The sequence below is a fragment of the Salmo trutta genome, chromosome 32 (genome assembly GCF_901001165.1).
Source record: "Salmo trutta chromosome 32, fSalTru1.1, whole genome shotgun sequence".
NCBI lineage: Eukaryota > Metazoa > Chordata > Actinopteri > Salmoniformes > Salmonidae > Salmo > Salmo trutta.
The window spans coordinates 16,523,222-16,548,738 of NC_042988.1; the positions used below are offsets into that span (position 1 = coordinate 16,523,222).

The 25,517-nt window shown below is 45.7% G+C and overlaps 1 protein-coding gene across 2 annotated transcripts in view; it reads right to left on the bottom strand.

Moving 5' to 3' along the window:
* The window catches only part of LOC115171249 (collagen alpha-1(XI) chain), a gene marked incomplete at its 3' end in the record, with an annotated part of 73,532 nt that overhangs the window by 20,613 nt on the left and 27,402 nt on the right, over nucleotides 1–25,517 (bottom strand). Inside the window, 22 exon segments of one of the 2 annotated variants that reach the window (XM_029727878.1) lie at nucleotides 302–346; nucleotides 822–875; nucleotides 1,822–1,866; nucleotides 2,344–2,397; nucleotides 2,696–2,740; nucleotides 2,867–2,920; nucleotides 8,154–8,198; nucleotides 13,325–13,378; nucleotides 13,557–13,610; nucleotides 14,412–14,465; nucleotides 14,732–14,785; nucleotides 16,101–16,154; nucleotides 16,388–16,444; nucleotides 16,557–16,640; nucleotides 17,429–17,503; nucleotides 20,171–20,233; nucleotides 20,763–20,804; nucleotides 21,016–21,069; nucleotides 21,567–21,686; nucleotides 21,826–21,945; nucleotides 22,935–23,342; nucleotides 25,019–25,141. In XM_029727878.1, the coding sequence (XP_029583738.1) occupies nucleotides 302–346; nucleotides 822–875; nucleotides 1,822–1,866; nucleotides 2,344–2,397; nucleotides 2,696–2,740; nucleotides 2,867–2,920; nucleotides 8,154–8,198; nucleotides 13,325–13,378; nucleotides 13,557–13,610; nucleotides 14,412–14,465; nucleotides 14,732–14,785; nucleotides 16,101–16,154; nucleotides 16,388–16,444; nucleotides 16,557–16,640; nucleotides 17,429–17,503; nucleotides 20,171–20,233; nucleotides 20,763–20,804; nucleotides 21,016–21,069; nucleotides 21,567–21,686; nucleotides 21,826–21,945; nucleotides 22,935–23,342; nucleotides 25,019–25,141 (1,758 nt within the window). 2 annotated transcript variants of the gene reach the window in all.

Consider the following 25,517-nt stretch of genomic DNA (forward strand, 5'->3'; position numbering starts at 1 on the left):
AATACCATACCGCTGATCAGCGGGGTGGATTGATGTGACTACGCAATGACAATGACATTGTTAAAATACAATGTTGAAAAGGATGAGTCAACGGGAGTGAGCGTACAATGATGATGATGATGATGACAGTGAGCTAATGTGGATGAACATGATTGGAGTGGGAGTGTCCGATGACAATGCATCAAACGAATGTGATGTGAGAATTATGATGAGGGAACGTGATTGGATAATATGGATGTTTACATGACAGCACAGTGGTATGATGACCCAGGCAGGTCTAACGGGCTGTACTGTAACTCACATTGAGCCCCTTCTCTCCTGGGGGGCCTTCTCTTCCTGGATGGCCCTGCACACATTGAACAGACATAGCATATTAGAAGTCTTATTATAAGACATTATAAAGGCTCACACATGTTTATAACAAGTAATACAGCATTGTACCAGCCGGCAGTACCTTACTATTCTAACTATCCACAGATCTCCAAGTCTGTTTAGAAACAATCAATGGAGCTTGATGGACAGTGCAAAGCAAAGTGAATACAGCACAATGTATAGAGGGACTTGGAGGGTGCTGTGTCTGCAGAACATGACAGTACACACGAAACATAAGCCCTATTTACTATTACGTAAGCCATGTGGATGTAAGTTTAGCTAAGCCCTTTTGTAAACAGATCCTTCATTCATAGAGCTAATTGAAATGCTGCGTTGGAGAACTTTCCTAATGCCTTCTGTTCTCCCCTGCTGGTGGAGAAGAGGTAATGCACCCTGGTAAGGTCAGCGCTATCAGTGCTGCTGAGGAAGAATCAGATGGATGTACTTACAGTAGGGCCATCGATACCAGAGAGTCCCTGCAGCCCACCGTTCCCCTGGGGACCCTGTGGGGGACAGAGACAGATCATGAGTGGTGAAATGTACTGTATATACAAATCAATCTGAAGGGTAACAACCAGGCTACAACAATGTGATACATGGTACCTGTGTTTTTGACTATGATTAGCCTCTAGTGCAGCCATACTCAACCGGCGGCTACCGACTTTATAAATAAATAATATAAAAAACTCAGGCTTTCAATTTATTAATGTGGTTGAGAGTTGTAACAGTAGAATGCACAAGGTGCAATTTTTACATTTGGTTGTGTATGGGAAGTTTTCCTCTTGTTATGTCATTCACTGACAGACATTAGAGAACTATTTCTAACATGTCAGTAATGTACAGTTGATCAACTAGCCCATGTTAGATAGGTAGGAATGTTAGGCTAACCAGCTATCTAAATCTTGTAGTTATCATGGATAGATTATACGCCCATGGGGGCCCCCATTGATTTTGTTGACTCAATGATTTTGTTAACACAAAATTGAAGGAAATTAGCTTGAAAACTGCACCATTTCCTCTCTGCTCCATGACAAAATGTGTAGAAGAATTGTAGCTGCTAAATGTTCTTTCTGCCAACAAGAGGAGAGTGAACAGTCTGGGGTCATATGGGTCACGACTCACAAGGTTTATTACTACGCCGATGAAGACAATATCCATCCGGACCTTTACCACCTAGGAAATAGTAGTTGAGTAGCCCTGCTATAGTGTGAGGAGGCTCTGGTGTGTGATTGCACAGAACTGACTCCCTGCCTGCCTGTGTGTGTGTTCCAGTTTGTGTTTCCTGGATATTCATTTCCTGTCAAGTGTCCTCTGTAATCTGAATGGGAGCCAGGAGTGGCTGGTACCGGGTCACAACGTTCAAGGCCAGCCTCCCCTGGGGGCAGAGCTGATAGCGGTCACAAGATCAGGTCTTTAAATCTGATAGGAAGAGAGATGCACGGTGCCTACCTTCTCTCCTGGCAGGCCGATGGGACCCTGAGAACCAGGAAGGCCCTGGACCAGAACAAAGCATTAATCAGATTCATGTGTGTGTGTGTGTGTGTGTGTGAGGGAGAGAGAGAGAGAGAGAGAGAGAGATAGTAGAAAGATAAAGAGAGAGTAGAAAGAGAGAGAGAGAGAGATAGTAGAAAGATAAAGAGAGAGTAGAAAGAGAGAGAGAGAGAGAGAGTAGAAAGATAAAGAGAGAGTAGAAAGATAAAGAGAGAGTAGAAAGAGAGAGAGAGAGTAGAAAGATAAAGAGAGTAGAAAGATAAAGAGAGAGTAGAAAGAGAGAGAGAGAGAGATAGTAGAAAGATAAAGAGAGAGTAGAAAGAGAGAGAGAGAGAGAGAGAGAGAGAGTAGAAAGATAAAGAGAGAGTAGAAAGAGAGAGACAGAAGGGAAAGACAGAAAGTGTTGAGACTGTGTTTTTTATGATTATGTTTTTGACAACATGTTGTTGTGTGTTGACATTGTGTGAGGTTGTGGGTTACCTGTAATCCAGGATTTCCTTGTTGACCGCTGGGCCCTGTCTCTCCAGGTGGCCCCTGAGACAAAACAACAAGTGTCACACACACTTTCTCTTCACACAACCCTGGTCACATGGTCAGAGCCCCACATGCTAGGAATCCTAAACAGGGTCATGGGACTGCTATTCCACTGTGGTCAATGCTTTGTTAGCTGTGTTTAATTAATAAAGGTCAGTTGCATTCCACAGGTCTGATTGTGTTTCTAAACACCATCTTTAGAAAGCTTTTATTCACCCATTATAGTCATCATGGATCAACTGTTGTCATTTTGAGGTCATGAAAACTACAAGTCCAAAGTTAAGTTTAAAATACTGACCAGGTTGCCCTTTGACCCTTGAACTCCATCCACACCTGTAATACCCTGAAAGAGAAAGACAGCTAATCAGATTTAACTGTATTCGATGTTATCTATTAATATCAGACTGGTTTGAAGGGTGTTCAATTGCCCATTGAATAGCATTAAGGTGAAGGTTGGATGTTGTCTTACTGGCTGCCCAGGTGGCCCAGGTGGCCCTCTGGGTCCGACAAGTCCTCTGGCACCCTAGAGTCAAACACAGCACACTGATCAATACTGTATCAGGTTCATATAAGCTCATGTATATATATATATATATATATATATATATATACACACACATTCTCAAATTATGACAAATACAGGTACAGAATACAGTACCAGTCAAAAGTTTGGACACACCTACACATTCAAGGGTTTTTCTTTGTTTTTACTATTTTCTACATTGTAGAATAATAGTGAAGACATCAACACTATGAAATAGCACATATGGAATCATGTAGTAACCAAAAAAGTGTTAAACAAATAAAAATATGTTTGATATTTGAGATTCTTCAAAGTAGCCACCCTTTGCCTTGATGACAGCTTTGCACACTCTTGGTATTCTCTCAACCAGCTTCACCTGGAATGCTTTTCCAACAGTCTTGAAGGAGTTCCCACATATTCTGAGCACTTCTTGGCTGCTTTTCCTTCACTCAGTGGTCCAACTCATCCCAAACCATCTCAATTGGGTTGAGGTCAGGTGACTGCTACCAAATTGTGTTGCTACCATGTTGTTGTCAGTGTTGTGTTGTCTCTCTTGTCGTGATATGCGTTTTGTCCTATATTTATATTTTATTTATTTATTTTTAATCCCAGCCCACATCCCCACAGCAGGAATTTTGCCTTTTGGTCGGCCGTCATTGTAAATAAATAAATAATTTGTTCTTAACTGACTTGCCTAGTTAAATAAAGGTTAAATAAAACCCAATAAATAAATAAATTGTGGAGGCCAGGTCATCTGATGAAGCACTCCATCACCCTCCTTCTTCGTCAAATAGCCCTTATCAAATCAAATTCAATTTTATTTGTCACATGCTGTCACGTCCTGACCATAGAAGCTTTTATTTTCTATGGTAGAGTAGGTCAGGGCATGACGGGGTTGTGTCTAGTTTCGATTTTCTATGTTGTCATGTTCTTGTTTCTGTATTTCTATGTTGTTTTTTTGGGATGATCTCCAATTAGAGTTTGGTCATCGTTGTCTCTAATTGGAGATCATACTTAAGTAGTTGTTTTTCTCACCTGGGTTTGTGGGAGATTGTATTTTGAGTAAGTGTATGTTGCACCTCGGCGGTGGTCTGCAGTCCGGAGTCTCCAGCGGCGGTCTGCAGTCCGGAGTCTCCAGCGGCGGTCTGCAGTCCAGAGTCTCCAGCGGCGGTCTGCAGTCCAGAGCCTCTGGCGATGAACCACGGTCCAGTTCCTCTGACGACGATCCACGGTCCGGTGACATAAAAGCGGAGGGATCAACGGGAGAAGCGGGGGCTACACCCGAACCGGAGCCGCCTCCTATGATGCTGGATTCGCAGGAGGAGAGGGTTCATCGTCCTGCACCCGAGCCGCCTCCTATGCTGGCGGATAAGTAGGATGAGAGGGTTCTTCGGCCCGCACCAGAACCGCCTCCGATACAGGAGGATCCGCGGGAGGAGAGGGTTCTTCGTCCTGCACCAGAGCCGCCACCGACATTAGACACCCACCCTAACCCTCCCTTTTTTAATTACATTTTTTTGTTAGATGTTTTGCGTTCGGAGTCCGCACCTTTGGGGGGGGGTACTGTCACATCCTGACCATAGAAGCTTTTATTTTCTATGGTAGAGTAGGTCAGGGCATGACGGGGTTGTGTCTAGTTTAGATTTTCTATGTTGTCATGTTCTTGTTTCTGTATTTCTATGTTGTTTTTTGGGATGATCTCCAATTAGAGGCAGCTGGTCATCGTTGTCTCTAATTGGAGATCATACTTAAGTAGTTGTTTTTCCCACCTGTGTTTGTGGGAGATTGTATTTTGAGTAAGTGTATGTTGCACCTCTTCGTCACGGTTTGTTGTTTTGTTCATTAGTTTATTTGTAAGTCTTACATAGTTTTCACAGTTATAATAAAATATGGAACGATACCCACGCAGCGCTTTGGTCCCATTCTTCAGACAAACATGACACATGCGCCGAATACAACAGTTGTACTGTAGACCTTACAGTGAAATGCTTACTTACAAGCCCAACAATGGAGTTTTAAGATTTAAAAAAAAAAAAAAATTTAAGTAAGAGATAAGAATATCAAATAATTAAAGAGCAGCAGTAAATAACAATAGCGGGGCTATGGTCAGGGGGTACCGGTACAGAGTCAATGTGCGGGGGCACCGGTGTCGAGGTAATTGAGGTAATATGTACATGTAGGTAGAGTTATTAAAGTGCATAGATAATAACAGAGAGTAGCAGCAGCATAGAATGGGGGGGATGCCAATAGTCTGGGTAGCCATTTGATTAGCTGTTCAGGAGTCTTATGGTTTGGGGGTAGAAGCTGTTTAGAAGCCTCTTGGACCTAGACTTGGCGCTCCGGTACCGCTTGACGTGCGGTAGCAGAGAGAACAGTCTATGACTAGGGTGGCTGGAGTCTTCGACAATTCCTAGGGCCTTCCTCTAATTTCGCCTGGTATAGAAGTCCTGGAAGGCAGGAAGCTTGGCCCCAGTGATTAGTGGGCCATACGCACTACCCTCTGAAGTGACTTGCGGTCAGAGGCCGAGCAGTTGCCATACCAGGCAGTTATGCAACCCGGCAGGATGCTCTCGATGGTGCAGCTGTAAAACCGTTTGAGGATCTGAGGACCCATGCCAAATCTTTTCAGTCTCCTGAGGGGGAATAGGTTTTGTCATGCCCTCTTCACGACTGTCTTGGTGTGCTTGGCCCATGTTAGTTTGTTGGGGATGTGGCCGCAAAGGAACTTTAAGCTCTCAACCTGCTCCACTACAGCCCCATTGATGAGAATGGGGGCGTGCTCGGTCCTCCTTTTCCTGTAGTCCACAATAATCTCCTTTGTCTTGATCACGTTGAAGGAGAGGTTGTTGTCCTTGCATCACATGGTCAGGTCTCTGACCTCCTCCCTATAGGCTGTCTCATCGTTGTCGGTGATCAGGCCTACCACTGTTGTGTCATCAACAAACTTAATGATGGTGTTGGAGTCGTGCCTGGACATGCAGTCATGAATGAACAGGGAGCACGGGAGGGGACTGAGCATGTTGAGGATTGAGGATCAGCATGTTGTGGATCAGCGTGGCGGATGTGTTGTTACCTATCCTTACCACCTGGGGGCGGCCCGTCAGGAAGTCCAGGATCCAGTTGCAGAGGGAGGTGTTTACTCCCAGGGTCCTTAGCTTAGCGATGAACATTGAGGGCACTATTGTGTTGAACGCAGAGCTGTAGTCAATGAATGTCATTCTCACATAGGTGTTCCTTTTGTCCAGGTGTGAAAGGGCACACGAGTGCAATAGAGATTGCATCATCTGTGGATCTGTTGGTGCGGTATGTAAATTGGAGTGGGTCTAGGGTTTCTGGGATAATGGTGTTGATGTGAGCCATGACCAGCCTTTCAAGCATTTCATGCCTACAGACGTGAGTGCTACGGGTCGGTAGTCATTTAGGCAGGTTACACAGCCTGAAGGTGTGTTGGGTCATTGTCATGTTGAAAAACAAATGATAGTCCCATTAAGCGCAAACCAGATGGGATGGTGTATCACTGCAGAATGCTGTGGTAGCCATGTTGGTTAAGTGTGCCTTGAATTCTAAATAAATCACAAACAGTGTCACCAGCAAAGCACCCCCACACCACCACACCTCCTCCTCCATGCTTTACAGTGGGAACCATACATGCGGAGAGAATCTGTTCACCTACTCTGCGTCTCACAAAGACACGGCGGTTGGAACCAAAAATCTCAAATTTTGACTCATCAGACCAAATAATAGATTTCCACCGGTCTTGTTCATTGCTCGTGTTTCTTGGCCCAAGCAAGTCTCTTCTTATTATGGGTGTCCTTTAGAAGTGGTTTATTTGCAGCAATTCAACCATGGAGGCCTGATTCACACAGTCTCCTCTGAACAGTTGATGTTGAGATGTGTCTCTTACTTGAACTCTGTGAAGCATTTATTTGGGCTGCAATCTGAGGCTGATAACTCTAAGGAACTTATCCTCTGCAGCAGAGGTAACTCTGGCTCTTCCTTTCCTGTGTCGGTCCTCATGAGAGCCAGTTTCATCATAGCGCTTGATGGTTTTTGTGACTGCACTTGAAGAAACTTTCAAAGTTCTTGACATTTTCAGGTTACTACACTTTTTTGGTTACTACATGATTCCATGTGTTATTTCATAGTTTTGATGTCTTCACTAATATTCTACAATGTAAAACATTTGAAAAATAAAGAAAAACCCTTGAATGAGTAGGTGTGTCCAAACATTTGACTGGCACTGTATATACAGTATATATGTGTGTCTGTGCATGTTGGTGTGTGTTTCTGTGTGCTCATCATGCATTTGTGTGTGTGTGTTTGAGAAATATTGTAAGTATGTTTGAGTGTGTGTGTCTGTGTGTGTGTGTATGTGTGTGTGAGTGTCTGAGGAAGAGCGAGTTAATGAGCCTGTGCACATATGGGCAAGTGTGTATTTGTGTGAGAGTGAGTGTGTGTGTCTGTGAGGAGAGACGAAGCGGTTTGGGGGGTGTCTCTGCGTGTGTTGTTTTTGTCAGCATCGCTCTTTGTACCTCGGCCAAGCCACCTGTTCCAAAGCCACATCTGTGATCTCCCTTGAAGTGATTGATATGGAAATATAATCATTCAGGCCAGGATTTCATCTCTACCATCTCTCTCCCTTTCCTTCACTCTCTAACTCGCTCTTATCTCATTCACCACCCACTGAATTCCTCTCTCACATTTATCTCCCTCCCTCTCTCCCCCTTCCCCCCTCACTTCCCCTCTTTCTCTCATCCAAACCCTCAGCTCCTCTATTTCCCTGAGTCTCTGTAGTTAAGGGCTCGGACACACCAATAGCGTTTGCCTGCAGAGAGTACTGTAGTTGTGAACCGAGTGCAAACCGATTTTACATGTAGAATCACGGAAAATGACATTTTCGCACGATTCTGACTCAGACGGCCTCAACAGCACGCTGACGATCAGTTGATCCACATTCAGCGTGCGCCTTAACACAGCCCTCCTAACATGTCTAATACAGTCCTCTATTTCTTTGGTCGCTGGGTGATCCATTTAGAGAGGCAGAGCCCCACTGGGCCTCCTCCTCACCTGCTGGGATAAAGATGGAGTGTGAATCAGCCTGGGTCATAGAGCCGCCTGTGGGGTGGAGGAACGTGTGTGTGTGTGTGTGTGTGTGTGTGTGTGTGTGTGTGTGTGTGTGTGTGTGTGTGTGTGTGTGTGTGTGTGTGTGTGTGTGTGTGACGTGTTTACTCACAGGTTCACCGGGCTGTCCACTCGGCCCTACGGGTCCATCTAAACCCTAACAAATGACACGAGAAAGAGTCAACAGAGAGAGAATACTGTCCTCTCTTCATGTGCCTCTGTCCTATTAAAGAAATCAGTTGACCGACAGATATGTCTACGTAATACATCACACCCATCCTCTATCCCCCCTTTCACATAACTAACATGCCTTGTCCTGACCACAATTCATCATCAATAGCCGAAAATTTGTCTGAAATTAATTTAAAATCTTCACTGGATTTTAATCATTGATATTTGCATTGCTGCTTGTTGAGTGAACTAAAGCCAGAACGATAGAGATGTCTTAAACATTCAAGGTTTTTCAATTTCATCTCAATGGTGAGTGCTTTGATCTGGGTGCTTTGCTCAACTGTGGTACTGTCGGAGAATTTCCTCTACCGATCATGGTAATGGCGTCCTTCACTTTTACCTTGCCTCATGGAAAAGTGGTTTCAACTGGATCCACATGTATAGCATAATACATTTGACATTTTCGTCATTTAGCAGGCGCTCCTGTTCAGAGTTACATTAGTGAGTGCATACATTTTTGTACTTTTCGTATAATATGTATGTACGTATATTATACAGAACGGTATGTGGCTCTGGTTTCAACATACAGCACACATAGAAATGGAATTCAAATTATGTTTCTGCCCATGGGGTCCATGTTTCCAGGACGTTGCTGAAGGGGATGCTGGGTATGGTTACTTTGCTGAAGGGGATGTTGGATATGGTTACATTGCTGAAGGGGATGCTGGGTATGGTTACTTTGCTGAAGGGGATGCTGGGTTTGGTTACTTTGCTGAAGGGGATGCTGGGTATGGTTACTTTGCTGAAGGGGATGTTGGATATGGTTACTTTGCTGAAGGGGATGCTGGTATGGTTACTTTGCTGAAGGGGATGCTGGTATGGTTACTTTGCTGAAGGGGATGCTGGGTATGGTTACTTTGCTGAAGGGGATGCTGGTATGGTTACTTTGCTGAAGGGGATGCTGGGTATGGTTACTTTGCTGAAGGGGATGCTGGGTATGGTTACTTTGCTGAAGGGGATGCTGGGTATGGTTACTTTGCTGAAGGAGAGGCTGGGTATGGTTACTTTGCTGAAGGGGATGCTGGTATGGTTACTTTGCTGAAGGGAATGTTGGGTATGGTTACTTTGCTGAAGGGGATGCTGGTATGGTTACTTTGCTGAAGGGGATGTTGGGTATGGTTACTTTGCTGAAGGGGATGTTGGGTATGGTTAATTTGCTGAAGGGGATGCTGGTATGGTTACTTTGCTGAAGGGGATGCTGGTATGGTTACTTTGCTGAAGGGGATGTTGGGTATGGTTAATTTGCTGAAGGGGATGCTGGGTATGGTTACTTTGCTGAAGGGGATGCTGGTATGGTTACTTTGCTGAAGGGGATGCTGGGTATGGTTACTTTGCTGAAGGGGATGCTGGGTATGGTTACTTTGCTGAAGGAGAGGCTGGGTATGGTTACTTTGCTGAAGGGGATGCTGGTATGGTTACTTTGCTGAAGGGAATGTTGGGTATGGTTACTTTGCTGAAGGGGATGCTGGTATGGTTACTTTGCTGAAGGGGATGCTGGGTATGGTTACTTTGCTGAAGGGGATGCTGGGTATGGTTACTTTGCTGAAGGAGAGGCTGGGTATGGTTACTTTGCTGAAGGAGAGGCTGGGTATGGTTACTTTGCTGAAGGGGATGCTGGGTATGGTTACTTTGCTGAAGGGGATGTTGGGTATGGTTACTTTGCTGAAGGGGATGCTGGTATGGTTACTTTGCTGAAGGGGATGCTGGGTATGGTTACTTTGCTGAAGGGGATGCTGGGTATGGTTACTTTGCTGAAGGGGATGCTGGGTATGGTTACTTTGCTGAAGGGGAGGCTGGGTATGGTTACTTTGCTGAAGGAGAGGCTGGGTATGGTTACTTTTCTGAAGGGGATGCTGGGTATGGTTACTTTGCTGAAGGGGAGGCTGGGTATGGTTAATTTGCTGAAGGAGAGGCTGGGTATGGTTACTTTGCTGAAGGGGATGTTGGGTATGGTTACTTTGCTGAAGGGGATGTTGGGTATGGTTACTTTGCTGAAGGGGATGCTGGGTATGGTTACTTTGCTGAAGGGGATGTTGGGTATGGTTACTTTGCTGAAGGGGATGCTGGGTATGGTTACTTTGCTGAAGGGGAGGCTGGGTATGGTTAATTTGCTGAAGGAGAGGCTGGGTATGGTTACTTTGCTGAAGGGGATGCTGGGTATGGTTACTTTGCTGAAGGGGATGTTGGGTATGGTTACTTTGCTGAAGGGGATGCTGGGTATGGTTACTTTGCTGAAGGGGAGGCTGGGTATGGTTAATTTGCTGAAGGAGAGGCTGGGTATGGTTACTTTGCTGAAGGAGAGGCTGGGTATGGTTACTTTGCTGAAGGGGAGGCTGGGTATGGTTACTTTGCTGAAGGGGATGCTGGGTATGGTTACTTTGCTGAAGGGGATGCTGGTATGGTTACTTTGCTGAAGGGGATGTTGGGTATGGTTACTTTGCTGAAGGGGATGCTGGGTATGGTTACTTTGCTGAAGGGGATGCTGGTATGGTTAATTTGCTGAAGGAGAGGCTGGGTATGGTTACTTTGCTGAAGGGGATGCTGGGTATGGTTACTTTGCTGAAGGGGATGCTGGGTATGGTTACTTTGCTGAAGGGGATGCTGGGTATGGTTACTTTGCTGAAGGAGAGGCTGGGTATGGTTACTTTGCTGAAGGGGATGCTGGGTATGGTTACTTTGCTGAAGGGGATGCTGGGTATGGTTACTTTGCTGAAGGGGATGTTGGGTATGGTTACTTTGCTGAAGGGGATGCTGGGTATGGTTACTTTGCTGAAGGGGATGTTGGGTATGGTTACTTTGCTGAAGGGGATGCTGGGTATGGTTACTTTGCTGAAGGGATGCTGGGTATGGTTACTTTGCTGAAGGGGATGCTGGGTATGGTTACTTTGCTGAAGGGGATGCTGGGTATGGTTACTTTGCTGAAGGGGAGGCTGGGTATGGTTACTTTGCTGAAGGGGATGCTGGGTATGGTTACTTTGCTGAAGGAGAGGCTGGGTATGGTTACTTTGCTGAAGGGGATGTTGGGTATGGTTACTTTGCTGAAGGGGAGGCTGGGTATGGTTACTTTGCTGAAGGGGAGGCTGGGTATGGTTACTTTGCTGAAGGGGATGCTGGGTATGGTTAATTTGCTGAAGGGGATGCTGGGTATGGTTACTTTGCTGAAGGGGAGGCTGGGTATGGTTACTTGCTGAATGGGGATGCTGGGTATGGTTACTTTGCTGAAGGGGATGCTGGGTATGGTTACTTTGCTGAAGGGGATGCTGGGTATGGTTACTTTGCTGAAGGGGATGCTGGGTATGGTTACTTTGCTGAAGGGGATGTTGGGTATGGTTAATTTGCTGAAGGGGAGGCTGGGTATGGTTACTTTGCTGAAGGGGATGCTGGGTATGGTTAATTTGCTGAAGGGGATGTTGGGTATGGTTACTTTGCTGAAGGGGATGCTGGATATGGTTACTTTGCTGAAGGGGATGTTGGGTATGGTTAATTTGCTGAAGGGGAGGCTGGGTATGGTTACTTTGCTGAAGGGGATGTTGGGTATGGTTAATTTGCTGAAGGGGATGTTGGGTATGGTTACTTTGCTGAAGGGGATGCTGGATATGGTTACTTTGCTGAAGGGGATGCTGGGTATGGTTACTTTGCTGAAGGGGATGCTGGGTATGGTTACTTTGCTGAAGGGGATGCTGGGTATGGTTACTTTGCTGAAGGGGAGGCTGGGTATGGTTACTTTGCTGAAGGGGATGCTGGGTATGGTTACTTTGCTGAAGGGGATGCTGGGTATGGTTACTTTGCTGAAGGGGATGCTGGGTATGGTTACTTTGCTGAAGGGGATGCTGGGTATGGTTACTTTGCTGAAGGGGATGCTGGGTTTGGTTACTTTGCTGAAGGGGATGTTGGGTATGGTTAATTTGCTGAAGGGGATGTTGGATATGGTTACTTTGCTGAAGGGGAGGCTGGGTATGGTTACTTTGCTGAAGGGGATGCTGGGTATGGTTACTTTGCTGAAGGGGATGTTGGGTATGGTTACTTTGCTGAAGGGAATGCTGGGTATGGTTACTTTGCTGAAGGGGAGGCTGGGTATGGTTACTTTGCTGAAGGGGATGTTGGGTATGGTTACTTTGCTGAAGGGGATGTTGGGTATGGTTACTTTGCTGAAGGGGATGTTGGGTATGGTTACTTTGCTGAAGGGGATGTTGGATATGGTTACTTTGCTGAAGGGGATGTTGGGTATGGTTACTTTGCTGAAGGGGAGGCTGGGTATGGTTACTTTGCTGAAGGGGATGTTGGGTATGGTTACTTTGCTGAAGGGGATGTTGGATATGGTTACTTTGCTGAAGGAGAGGCTGGGTATGGTTACTTTGCTGAAGGAGAGGCTGGGTATGGTTACTTTGCTGAAGGAGAGGCTGGGTATGGTTACTTTGCTGAAGGGGATGCTGGGTATGGTTACTTTGCTGAAGGGGATGTTGGATATGGTTACTTTGCTGAAGGAGAGGCTGGGTATGGTTACTTTGCTGAAGGGGATGCTGGGTATGGTTACTTTGCTGAAGGGGATGTTGGATATGGTTACTTTGCTGAAGGAGAGGCTGGGTATGGTTACTTTGCTGAAGGAGAGGCTGGGTATGGTTACTTTGCTGAAGGGGATGTTGGGTATGGTTACTTTGCTGAAGGAGAGGCTGGGTAGGTACTGTGAAGGAGGCTGGGTATGGTTACTTTGCTGAAGGAGAGGCTGGGTATGGTTACTTTGCTGAAGGAGAGGCTGGGTATGGTTACTTTGCTGAAGGAGAGGCTGGGTATGGTTACTTTGCTGAAGGAGAGGCTGGGTATGGTTACTTTGCTGAAGGAGAGGCTGGGTATGGTTACTTTGCTGAAGGAGAGGCTGGGTATGGTTACTTTGCTGAAGGAGAGGCTGGGTATGGTTACTTTGCTGAAGGAGAGGCTGGGTATGGTTACTTTGCTGAAGGAGAGGCTGGGTATGGTTACTTTGCTGAAGGAGAGGCTGGGTATGGTTACTCCGCAGGACCCTATAGTACATTTATGGTTGCTTTTTGTCCTCACCTTTTCTCCTAACTCTCCATCAGGCCCATGTGGTCCAGGCTTCCCTCTCTCCCCCTAGGAGAAAATACATGATATACTGTGTAAGGCATATATATGTAGACTTGATGTTCAATGCCATTAAACACATCAGCAGTCACAAATACTTCCCACACATAAATGTCAAAACACGCACACAGTCTCAGGAGGAGAGAAAGACAGACAGTAGGGACTTGGGTTGCTAGTCCTCACTCACTCTGTGGCCCTTGTTTCCTGGGAGACCTGGCAGTCCGTCGAAGCCTCTGTCCCCCTGAGGATAAATAGACCCAAGAGCATGACATCGAAACATAGTTACAACACAGACACACACACACACACAATAGATTGAGATGCCTTCCCTATGGACTCTCCCATCTGGCAGTGTGTTATTAGCTCTGACTGGGAACAGTGTGTGCGTGTGTATGTGTGTGTGAACAGCAGTGTCTTTATCTGTCAGAACAGTGTTTTAGCACAGAACAGGACAGAACAGCTAATACTCTGGCTTCCGTGTGTGTGTGTGTGTGTGTGTGTGTGTGTGTGTGTGTGTGTGTGTGTGTGTGTGTGTGTGTGTGTGTGTGTGTGTGTGTATGTAGTGTCTCTGGCTGGGACTGCGAGCCCAGAGTGTTAGCTGTTCTGTTCTGGAACACTGTTCTGACCGATAAAGACACTGCTGTCCAGGGGAGCGTAATTTATTTGCCAAGCTGTTCCTGCAGCTGTAAACTATTGAATCGCTGGCGTGGTCAATATGACTAATAAACTCACTATTAGAACCTCTGATAGCTCTAGGGTTATTTAGCAAGTGAAAATGAAGACCTCATTCGACAATTCCCATTGAATCATTAATTCGTTCACAATCCTGTTGCTAACTCGCAAGAACACATAGTAAATTGGATCAGTCAGATTAACTACCAGACACAACAGTAGTACAGTTCATTCCAAAACAAACTATCCACTGTGCAGGTACAGTACACTACACACAAACAAACCTGAGCAGCGGAGGTTCTGCCTTAACACAATTTACTTTGATTTTCACCCACTGCACTGTGATGAAATGTGATTTTAGGGAGCTTACTTTTCCCCCTGTCTCCCCCGGTGCTCCACGCCCTCCATCCGTTCCTGCCCGGCCCTAGGAGAGGACACACATGCAGAGTAACACAGCCATGTGCCAGGGACACTGCACACCCAAACACTCACCCTAACCTACATACTACCACTGACATTACTGTCAATGAAGGGACATGCAAGGCGAGAGAGAAAAGATGTGTTGTAGTAACAGTTGGTTGTATCTGATCAAGGAGTATAACAACAGTTCAGAACATCTGTATAGAGTTACAGTCCACTGTTGGGTTTCTGGAGCATGACGACAATGTCATACAGCTCACTAAGTCTCACCCTCTTTCCTAACTTCCCGTTGAGTCCTGCAGGACCTGGGGTACCACGGGGACCCTGAGAAAGAATAGACAGAGAGAGGGGGGGGAGGAGGAGAGAGAGAGAATAGACAGAGAGGGGGAGGAAGAGGAGAGAGAGAATAGACAGAGAGAGGGGGGAGGAGGAGGAGAGAGAGAATAGACAGAGAGAGGGGGAGGAGGAGGAGGAGAGAGAGAGAATAGACAGAGAGAGGGAGGGAGGAGGAGGAGAGAGTGAGAACAGACAGAGAGAGGGGGGAGGAGGAGGAGAGAGAGAGAATAGACAGAGAGAGGGGGAGGAGGAGGAGGAGAGAGAGAGAATAGACAGAGAGAGGGAGGAGGAGGAGAGAGTGAAAATAGACAGAGAGAGGGGAGGAGGAGGAGGAGAGAGAGAAGAGGGGGGAGGAGGAGAGAGAATAGACAGAGAGAGGGGGAGGAGGAGGAGAGAGAGAGAACAGACAGAGAGGGGGAGGAAGAGGAGAGAGAGAATAGACAGAGAGAGGGGGAGGAGGAGAAAGATAATAGACAGAGAGAGGGGGAGAAGGAGAGAGAGAATAGACAGAGAGAGGGGGAGGAGGAGGAGAGAGAGAATAGACAAAGAGAGGGGGAGGAGGGGGAGAGAGAGAATAGACAAAGCGAGGGGAGGAGGAGGAGAGAGAGAATAGACAGTGAGAGGGGAGGAGGAGGAGAGAGAGAGAATAGACAGAGAGAGGGGGAGGAGGAAGAGAGAGAAAGAATAGAGAGAGGGGGGGAGGAGGAGGAGAGAGAAAGAATAGACAGAGAGAGGGGGAGGAGGAGGAGAGAGAGAATAGACAGAGAGAGGGGGAGGAGGAGAGAGAGAGAAAGAATAGACAGAGAGAGGGGAGGAGGAGGAGAAGGAGAGAGAGAGAATAGACAGAGAGAGGGGGAGAGGAGGAGAGAGAGAATAGACAGAGAGAGGGGGAGGAGGAGAGAGAGAGAAAGAATAGACAGAGAGAGGGGAGGAGGAGGAGAAGGAGAGAGAGAATAGACAGAGAGAGGGGGAGAGGAGGAGAGAAAGAATAGACAGAGAGAGGGGAGGAGGAGGAGAAGGAGGAGAGAGAGAGAATAGACAGAGAGAGGGGGAGAGGAGGAGAGAGAGAATAGACAGAGAGAGGGGGAGGAGGAGAGAGAGAATAGACAGAGAGAGGGGAGGAGGAGGAGAAGGAGAGAGAGAGAATAGACAGAGAGAGGGGGAGTGAAAGAAGAGAGAGATGAAGAGAGAGGGGGAGGACAGAGAGAGGGACAGAGAGAGAGTGAGACCAGCAGGATACATCAAAATCTAAATGGACCTTGACTGCTATATGGTAGCAAGTCAAAATAGAATATCCTCTTACCCTTGGGCCATGTTCTCCAGCATCACCTTTAAGTCCAGAGGGACCAGTAAGACCCTAAACACCAAGAGGAAAGCCAGTCAAACCAAACAAGGACATATAAAGAATAGCCTGTTAAGTCCCATTAGTGATGATCAGATTGCTGATTGTTTGTATGTGCATGGAGAGAAAAGGGGCTTTGGTCAATGTGGTTGTGGTGGACTGTAAGGGGAGTATCTGCTAGGTGTAGATAGAGAATAAAGTAGAATTTAAGATTGTGGCCTTTGGTTTGAACTAGGTGGGTATCCTACCAGTGGGCCAGGTCGCCCTGTAAGACCCAGTGGACCTGGAGGTCCCTTCAATGACATCTGGAATAAACAAGGGTAAGAAGGACATTATTAGCTAAGTTAAGGCTCATTTCTAATGTAAAAGGAGTAATAATGTTCCAGGTTGTAGTTGTAGTGGACAGCTGGACGTTACCTTGGTCTGCTGCAGGATGGCCTGAGCCTGGGCCTCCTGGGCCGACACCACAGGCCCCTTCTGAGAATCACCACCATGTTGGAACTACACGAGAAAGGGGTAGAGTGATCAAGCTAAATACATGCAGTATAAGTCTATGGGAATACACAATGTAGATTTCATCTGGCCTCATCAGCATTCAATCTCACAGCTCCACCTAGTGGCTCAGAGCTGTTACTGCCCTACCTCAGGACAGCTTCACATATGGGAAATCCCAAACCACCCCCTCACCAACTCGCTCGGAGGGCTCTCCGTTGTCACGTGTTGCTGATGAAACTCTGAGGGTGACTTCCAGACAGTGGCGAGGAGATCAATAAAGCCATCAACTTCTGGACACACTCCTGACTTGAATGAAGCAACTCATGTTCCACTTTTAAATAATAAAACAAGCATGAAATTCCCCCTGTCGTTTTACAAGATATAAACCTCAGTAAGAGTTAAATATTTAATTTGTAGGTATTTGTGTCAAGTCTCAAAATCAGACATAAACAAATGCACGTGGCATATAATCAGGCACGCCTCTCCAATCTTTTGTGTGAAATTGCACATACTCCAAACATATTGCAGAGCGTGTCAGGATAGTAAAGCCTACAGGCCTGCAGCCCTGAAGCCTGCAGCCCTGCTATCTGAGGGTCTAACCTACACCTTCGATAATTTTCTCTCCCTCAGCTTTTGGACGCTTGTGCAAATGGGGGAGGCACGCATGAACGCTCAAATTGAGGGCAGAGGGGAAGGGAGTGATTTGGGATTCAGCCATAGTCAATGGGAACTGAACATGAGAGTGTGTTCAGCTGAGGGAAGTTTAAATAAAGAGAGTTTTATCTAATTCTTACTGGTAACATCAGCATGGTTCCTGGAGGACCAGGTATCCCATCAACCCCAGCTAAACCAGGACGTCCTGGAGGACCCTGAGAGAGACAGAGGGAGAGAGAGAGGGAGGGAGGAGGATTTTAGTCATGACTGTATGAGGGTTTATACAGTGAACAACACAAGTATGTACAGTATAGGCCTGTAAACACAAGTATGTACAGTACAGGCCTGTAAACACAAGTATGTACAGTACAGGCCTGTAAACACAAGTATGTACAGTATAGGCCTGTAAACACAAGTATGTACAGTACAGGCCTGTAAACACAAGTATGTACAGTACAGGCCTGTAAACACAAGTATGTACAGTATAGGCCTGTAAACACACGTATGTACAATACAGGCCTGTAAACACAAGTATGTACAATACAGGCCTGTAAACACAAGTATGTACAATACAGGCCTGTAAACACAAGTATGTACAATACAGGCCTGTAAACACAAGTATGTACAGTACAGGCCTGTAAACACAAGTATGTACAATACAGGCCTGTAAACACAAGTATGTACAATACAGGCCTGTAAACACAAGTATGTACAATACAGGCCTGTAAACACAAGTATGTACAGTACAGGCCTGTAAACACAAGTATGAACAATACATGCCTGTAAACACAAGTATGTACAGTACAGGCCTGTAAACACAAGTATGTACAATATAGGCCTGTAAACACAAGTATTAACAGTACAGGCTTGTAAACACAAGTATGTACAGTATAGGCCTGTAAACACAAGTATGTACAGTACAGGCCTGTAAACACAAGTATGTACAGTACAGGCCTGTAAACACAAGTATGAACAATACATGTCTGTAAACACAAGTATGTACAGTACAGGCCTGTAAACACAAGTATGTACAGTACAGGCCTGTAAACACAAGTATTAACAGTACAGGCTTGTAAACACAAGTATTAACAGTACAGGCTTGTAAACACAAGTATGTACAATACATGCCTGTAAACACAAGGATGTACATTATAGGCCTGTAAGCACAAGTATGTACAATACAGGCCTGTAAACACAAGTATGTACAATACAGGCCTGTAAGCACAAGTATGCACATTATAGACCTGTAAGCACAAGTATGTACATTATAGGCCTGTAAGCCCAAGTATGTACATTATAGGCCTGTAAGCCCAAGTTTGTACATTATAGGCCTGTAAGCCCAAGTATGTACATTATAGGCCTGTAAGCCCAAGTATGTACATTATAGACCTGTAAGCACAAGTATGTACATTATAGGCCTGTAAGCCCAAGTATGTACATTATAGGCCTGTAAGCACAAGTATGTACAATATAGGCCTGTAAGCACAAGTATGTACAATATAGGCTTGTAAGCACAAGTATGTACAATATAGGCCTGTAAGCACAAGTATGTACAATATAGGCCTGTAAGTGGGAATGTTCCAAAGTGGACGTAAGGCTAAACACATGAGAATGATCCCTGAAATCCAATCTCTGTTATAACAACCTCTGCTTCAGTTCCAGAGGGTATGTCACTCACTCTTAGGTTCATATCAATTAGGTTGTCTCTAGAGAGGAGGGGAAACAGCTTATGATTTTCTGCTTGATGCCCCTATCAAAAGCCTAATGTACCCATAAGCACCTCATAAAGAATTAGAGGTATGAGCTAATCCCAAACTGTCAATCACCTAGACTCTCTGCAGCAGAGACAAAGGCCTTTGTCTCAATAGGAACCTTTACTGCAGTATCTGTCACACTGAGAATACTGTTGTATACTATAAGGCATAACAAACAATGAAGATGAAATACTGTAGACAGGCAGGATTATGGAACACTGTTTATACATTTGTTTCTGATCTGTTTTGAAAGAAGAAAGAGTTTGTTTGATGATCTGATTTGATGTGTTTGATTTGAGGTGAAACCTGGAAGACCTCCGTGTTTTTCTACTACAACAACATGGTTAAAAATCCTTTAGATCACTAGAGACAACTGAGCATCTGTTGGTTTGTGTCTGTGGGACTGATGCTGTTTTCAGGGAGGGAACACAAACACACAAAGGCACGCACATACACACACACAGTCCAACAGAGTGAATTAGGTCAAACCCACACATGAGTCATCACCAGTCCCTTAAGCCCAGCAAGGTTACGGTCAAGACCACAGTGAGGTCACAGCATTCCTGACCTGTTGTGTAGGCTGTGGTCAACCTGTGGTTTCGGTCAAACCCAAAGGACAGTCCCTGTGGACCCTGACTATGGTCACACTGTCCCAGAGGACAGTCCCTGTGGACCCTGACTATGGTCCACTGTCCCAGAGGACAGTCCCTGTGGACCCTGACTATGGTCACACTGTCCCAAAGGACAGTCCCTGTGGACCCTGACTATGGTCACACTGTCCCAGAGGACAGTCCCTGTGGACCCTGACTGTGGTCATACTGTATCAGAGGACAGTCCCTGTGGACCCTGACTATGGTCACACTGTCCCAGAGGACAGTCCCTGTGGACCCTGACTATGGTCATACTGTCCCAGAGGACAGTCCCTGTGGACCCTGACTATGGTCATACTGTCCCAGAGGACAGTCCCTGTGGACCCTGACTATGGTCATACTGTCCCAGAGGACAGTCCCTGTGGACCCTGACTATGGTCACACTGTCCCAGAGGACAGTCCCCGTGGACCCTGATTGTGGTCATACTGTCCCAGAGGACAGTCCACTATGGGTCAATACACGGGGGAGGATACTCACCAAATCACCTGGGTCTCCACTGGGTCCTCGGGGGCCCATTGGTCCTGGTCCACCTGGAATACCCTGGAAAATAAACACACAGTCACTCAGCACTGGTCCATAGTATCAATATGGGCAAAACAATGGAGTAAAAGTTATCAATGTAGTATCAATGTAGTATCAATGTAGTATCAATGTAGTTTCAATGTAGTATCAACGTAGTTTCAATGTAGTTTCAATGTAGTTTCAATGTAGTATCAACGTAGTTTCAACGTAGTATCAACGTAGTATCAACGTAGTTTCAATGTAGTTTCAATGTAGTTTCAACGTAGTTGCAATGTAGTTGCAATGTAGTATCAATGTAGTATCAATGTAGTTTCAATGTAGTTTCAATGTAGTTTCAATGTAGTATCAATGTAGTATCAATGTAGTTTCAATGTAGTATCAATGTAGTTTCAATGTAGTATCAATGTAGTTTCAATGTAGTTTCAATGTAGTATCAATGTAGTTTCAATGTAGTTTCAATGTAGTATCAATGTAGTATCAATGTAGTTTCAATGTAGTATCAATGTAGTATCAATGCAGTCGTAATGACTTGGAGCAGGGGTCTTACCTCTGGTCCTGGGGGGCCGACTGCTCCCTCCACAAGTGTACCCTGCACAACATCACAGAGATTTGACAATGACATATAAACACATTCAGTACATACCAGAGATATTTCAACATAAATACTCCATATAGTCTTTATAGAGTCATAAAGATTACATGAACAAAACACAGACTTGAATGAAAAATCCTAAAATAAAATCTTAAGGGCCTAAAATTGATTTCCATGAGCAATATTCTGTTTGAATACTCAAGCTCACCGGTTCAAAGATGGCAGGCTCTCCCTTCTCTCCTTTCAGTGCTCTGCCACTGGCCTGAGACACAGACAGACACAGACAGACAGACAGACAGACACAGACAGACAGACACATGAACAGACGTGTGAGGTGATTGATGACCTACTGTGTGTACAGCAGTTGTAGGTCATGTACAGCAGTCTCAGCAGTCTCTGAGTGAATATAGTTGTAGGTCATGTACAGCAGTCTCAGCAGTCTCTGAGCGAATACAGTTGTAGGTCATGTACAGCAGTCTCAGCAGTCTCTGATTGAATACAGTTGTAGGTCATGTACAGCAGTCTCAGCAGTCTCTGAGTGAATATAGTTGTAGGTCATGTACAGCAGTCTCAGCAGTCTCTGAGTGAATATAGTTGTAGGTCATGTACAGCAGTCTCAGCAGTCTCTGAGTGAATATAGTTGTAGGTCATGTACAGCAGTCTCAGCAGTCTCTGAGTGAATATAGTTGTAGGTCATGTACAGCAGTCTCAGCAGTCTCTGAGTGAATACAGTTGAACTGAATGATTGATGAGTTCTACCTCTCCATCCCAGGTATCCTCCCCCTCTCTCTCTGCAAAGCCATATCCGTCCTCGTACGTCTCATACTCTTCATACTCCTGGTTCTCTGTCTCGTTACTTATGTCCTCGTACTCTACAGCCTACGAGTCCACACAACATGCCAGTAAATCACATGATCCAATGACCACATTAATAACTGAGCTGCTACTGAACATGACGGTGGTACTAAAACTGAGCTTCACCGTATGAACAGTATATAAAGATCTCAATTCAACTGACCTCGTACTCGCTGATATTGGGACCCACTGTTACCATGGAGACGTCGAGGTCATCGTACAGGTCGCCGTAGAAGTTGTCGTGGAACTCCTCCATCTGGGGCTTTTTGTCCAGCCTCTCCTCCTGCACAAGGCCAGAGCGTTTAAGGTCAGAACCATGGCAACAGAAACCATGGAGACACTGGGCAACATTATGGTCTGTCTGTCTCTCTGTCTGCCCAGTTCACTGAGTTTGCCCAGCGCTTCCATTTTACACAGCCTATCACAGCATACAGTTTGCTAAGCTAGTTAGCAGCACAGGTGTTGGTTATGGGAATAGGCAGGTCATACATGTAGCAAGCCTCAGTGTGTGTTATTAATCATCCTATGGTGATGGAATATTTCACAACCAGGTAGTGATGGCAGCATGACATGGATTACGACAGCCATTACAGCCAGAGTATGAAAATAAGCAAATTCAGCAAATTAGCAAAAGTAGCAAATGATAACCTTTAGATATTTCAATCACGGGGACTTATTTTTACCTACATATTTGCTGACAAAACAACTTTTGAAAGACAATGCAACACAGGAGGCATACTGTTTTGGATACATGTATAGCTTTAAAATCAAAGGTTTGGACTGGGTTTGTGTAAGGACATAAACTCTCAGGTCAAGGAGACATCACAGAAAAACTACAACACACAACACCTCATACATACCACTTACTCAGATATGTATGTTCAACTACAGGTACTACGAAAGGCAGAACTAGTGTTATCCACACAACTAGATTCATATAAATGTCTTGCAACCCATAAACAACTATTGTGACAATTGAGTCACAGTTGTCTATGTGTTAAAACACAGTGTAGAACATAGTCTAAATTCTAGATTGTCTGCATACTCTACTTAATCTAGATCTAGAGGGATGCAGGGATTCTCCGTGTTCCATTGTGAGTCCTGGAAGAGGAGGAGGTGATTAGGGTAGTGCTGGTTAGGTTAGAGGTCATAGTGAGGAGAGGAGCAGGTTGACAGAGGGTGTAGATGAGGCATTCTGGGAGAGTGGGTCAGTGCTCTGTTAGGGATGGGATGGATGGGGAGGGGGAGCTGCATTGTAACTTTTCAGTCTACCTCCTCAGTGACCTTTGACTCAGGCAGTGCACTGGGCACCACAGAGGGGTCCTCAATGTCAGAGTCAGGCCTGTGTGTGGGCCTCTCTGGGATCATGGTGGTCTGGTCAGGGGCTTCAGATGGGGTGACAGCTTCAGGAGTGAACAGTTCCATCGTAGATGGCTTTTCAGTGGGATAGTAGGTTTCTTGGGATTGGTTTACAGGCAAAACAGTGGACACCTGGACGAAACCCTCCTCCTCTGGACCCGCCTCTCCTTCTTTTCTCTTCTTCCTCGACTCCTTCTTGCCCCTCCCCTTCTTGCCACGCTTCTTTTTGTCCTTTTTGCCTTTCCTGTCTTTTTTGGAGTGTTTCTTTGGCTCCTCTGGCTCGTTGCTTTGTATCATGGGATCAGGTTTAAGTTGAGAGGTCTTTTATGAAAAAGGGGGGACAAGGGAGGAGGAGGGGCACGAACAAGAGAAACAACAACATGGTGAAATACCTGAAACATAACATGCCAGGAGATGAGAGGCACTATGCACACATCCAGTAGGGCCAGGCATAGATCATGACTCCCACACACACACACACACACACACACACACACACACACACACAGAGTAGTCTTGAATGAGACTGTTTATTTATCACTGGCCTGTCAACAGAAAGGACATACTTTCTCATGAGGTCAGGGGTCAGTGTGTTTATGACCCAGTTGGGCTGTTAAAATATGTAAACATAAATGTCTTTTATGTCCTTTTTTAACTCCTATCCATATCTGTCACTATTATTGAAGACCTTGGAACGAGAACGTTGTTGAAGATCTGGTCTGGTAAATGCGTTGATGAGGAGATTGTGATGGTTTGTAAACAGGGTCAGTGTGAGGAGGATTTAAAGTGAGTAGAGTGATGCTGACAAGGTCTTGGACACAGAGCAGGTTTCTCAGCTGTAGATCTAGAATAGCCAACACGCTCTACGTCTGATAGACACTGATGGACAGTCCCAGGAGCAGCGCCAGGAATTGGACACACCCAGACACAGACACACAGCCAGGCGTAGGAGGCTACACGCAGAACACTGTTCTCACAGACCCTGACAGTATCTCCCTGTGGGCCGCATGCATCAATATTTCTTACTTTTCCTCTCTCCCTCTCTCCAAAACACTTTTCTCCAACATAAAGACACACACATACATCATAATATAACTCATCTCTCCCAGTGCCCAAGCAGGCCCGGTGAAGAGGGGAAGAGCCAGAGTGGTGATATCCTGTGAGATTTACGGGGCTCTTGGCTGTGTGTGTTCAAGCTGAAGCAGCTCAACACAGCCAAGGGAGAGATGCACCACTCTGCTGCTGGCTCACTATCAAAGACAGGGAGAGGAGCTTCTTCTGATGCTGATTGACTGATGTCTCATTCTTCTCTGGCCTGGCTTCCCTGTGTTTTAGTGGTGTGTTCCGGGCCCCTAGGCCGAGAAGACTGGGTAGTGATAAATCATGTGATTCAGTACATGGCCAAGGCTGGGATTGGCTGGGCTACAGAGGGCGGGGCTGGGCAGGTCTCTGGCAGACACTATTGATATGCATGCTGCTTGTTCATCGTTTTATCTGTTGGCTGAGAAACAAGGGGCTGAGGAAGCAGCTGTAGCAGCCAGCACTGTGCTGTGTAGTCAGGACCTGCACAAAGCCTCAACATGAAACTGTATCTCTGAAATGTTGAGCCCTGACTGAGCCAGCATAGAGAGAACTCAAACTGGAAATATCGCAACGTGAGTTCTAAAGCACCCTAAAGCAGTCCAGACAAATACACTTTCTGTTCCATAATCAAATTATGATCAGGGACCATCTGGGTTTTATTGAAGGTGTGGAATGCAATCCATGTCTTTGTGTTCATTTGCAGTTTTACTGAGGTTGTAAGGTTGTGTGTGTCATGTTAGCGTCCCTGTTCACTAACTACAGATGGAATTCCAACCTGGTTTCTTTGCTAGCAGCCAGAAACCCACATCATCAACTACTGTATAACAGATTATTTCATTGCATACACATATGAAAGAAGAGAGAGAGTGGGTGTATGTCAGAGGGTGTCTCCCCCTGGTGGATGGAGTACTGACCTGCGCAGGGTCCTGGGCCTGTCTGTTGTAGGACAGGGGAGAGTCACAGTCAGGGATGTAGTGCAGGCAGTAGTCAGCCGCAGCCTGGGCGTCCTCCAGAATCAACAACTGCTGGATCTCTCCCTGGAAAACACACACACACACACACACACACACACACACACACACACACACACACACACACACACACACACACACACACACACACACACACACCAGAAAGGCAGGCAGACAAGCATACAGAAAAACATAAAAGCATCATGTTGACCTCACAGACAAACATACAGGGACAGAAAGGATCAGCACATCACTCTGCCATTGCAGTCTATGAGAAGCACTGCGATGGCCTTGGAGGACCAGGCTGAAAATGTCTGGGAAATTGAATGCTTAGTAGGATGTTGCCATACCTCTAAGAGAATGTGTTTAATAGAGCTGAAGCCGTTTCACATGTGAATATCCTGTGTGTATAAAATGGCCAATACTACTGTGACTGCTGCTC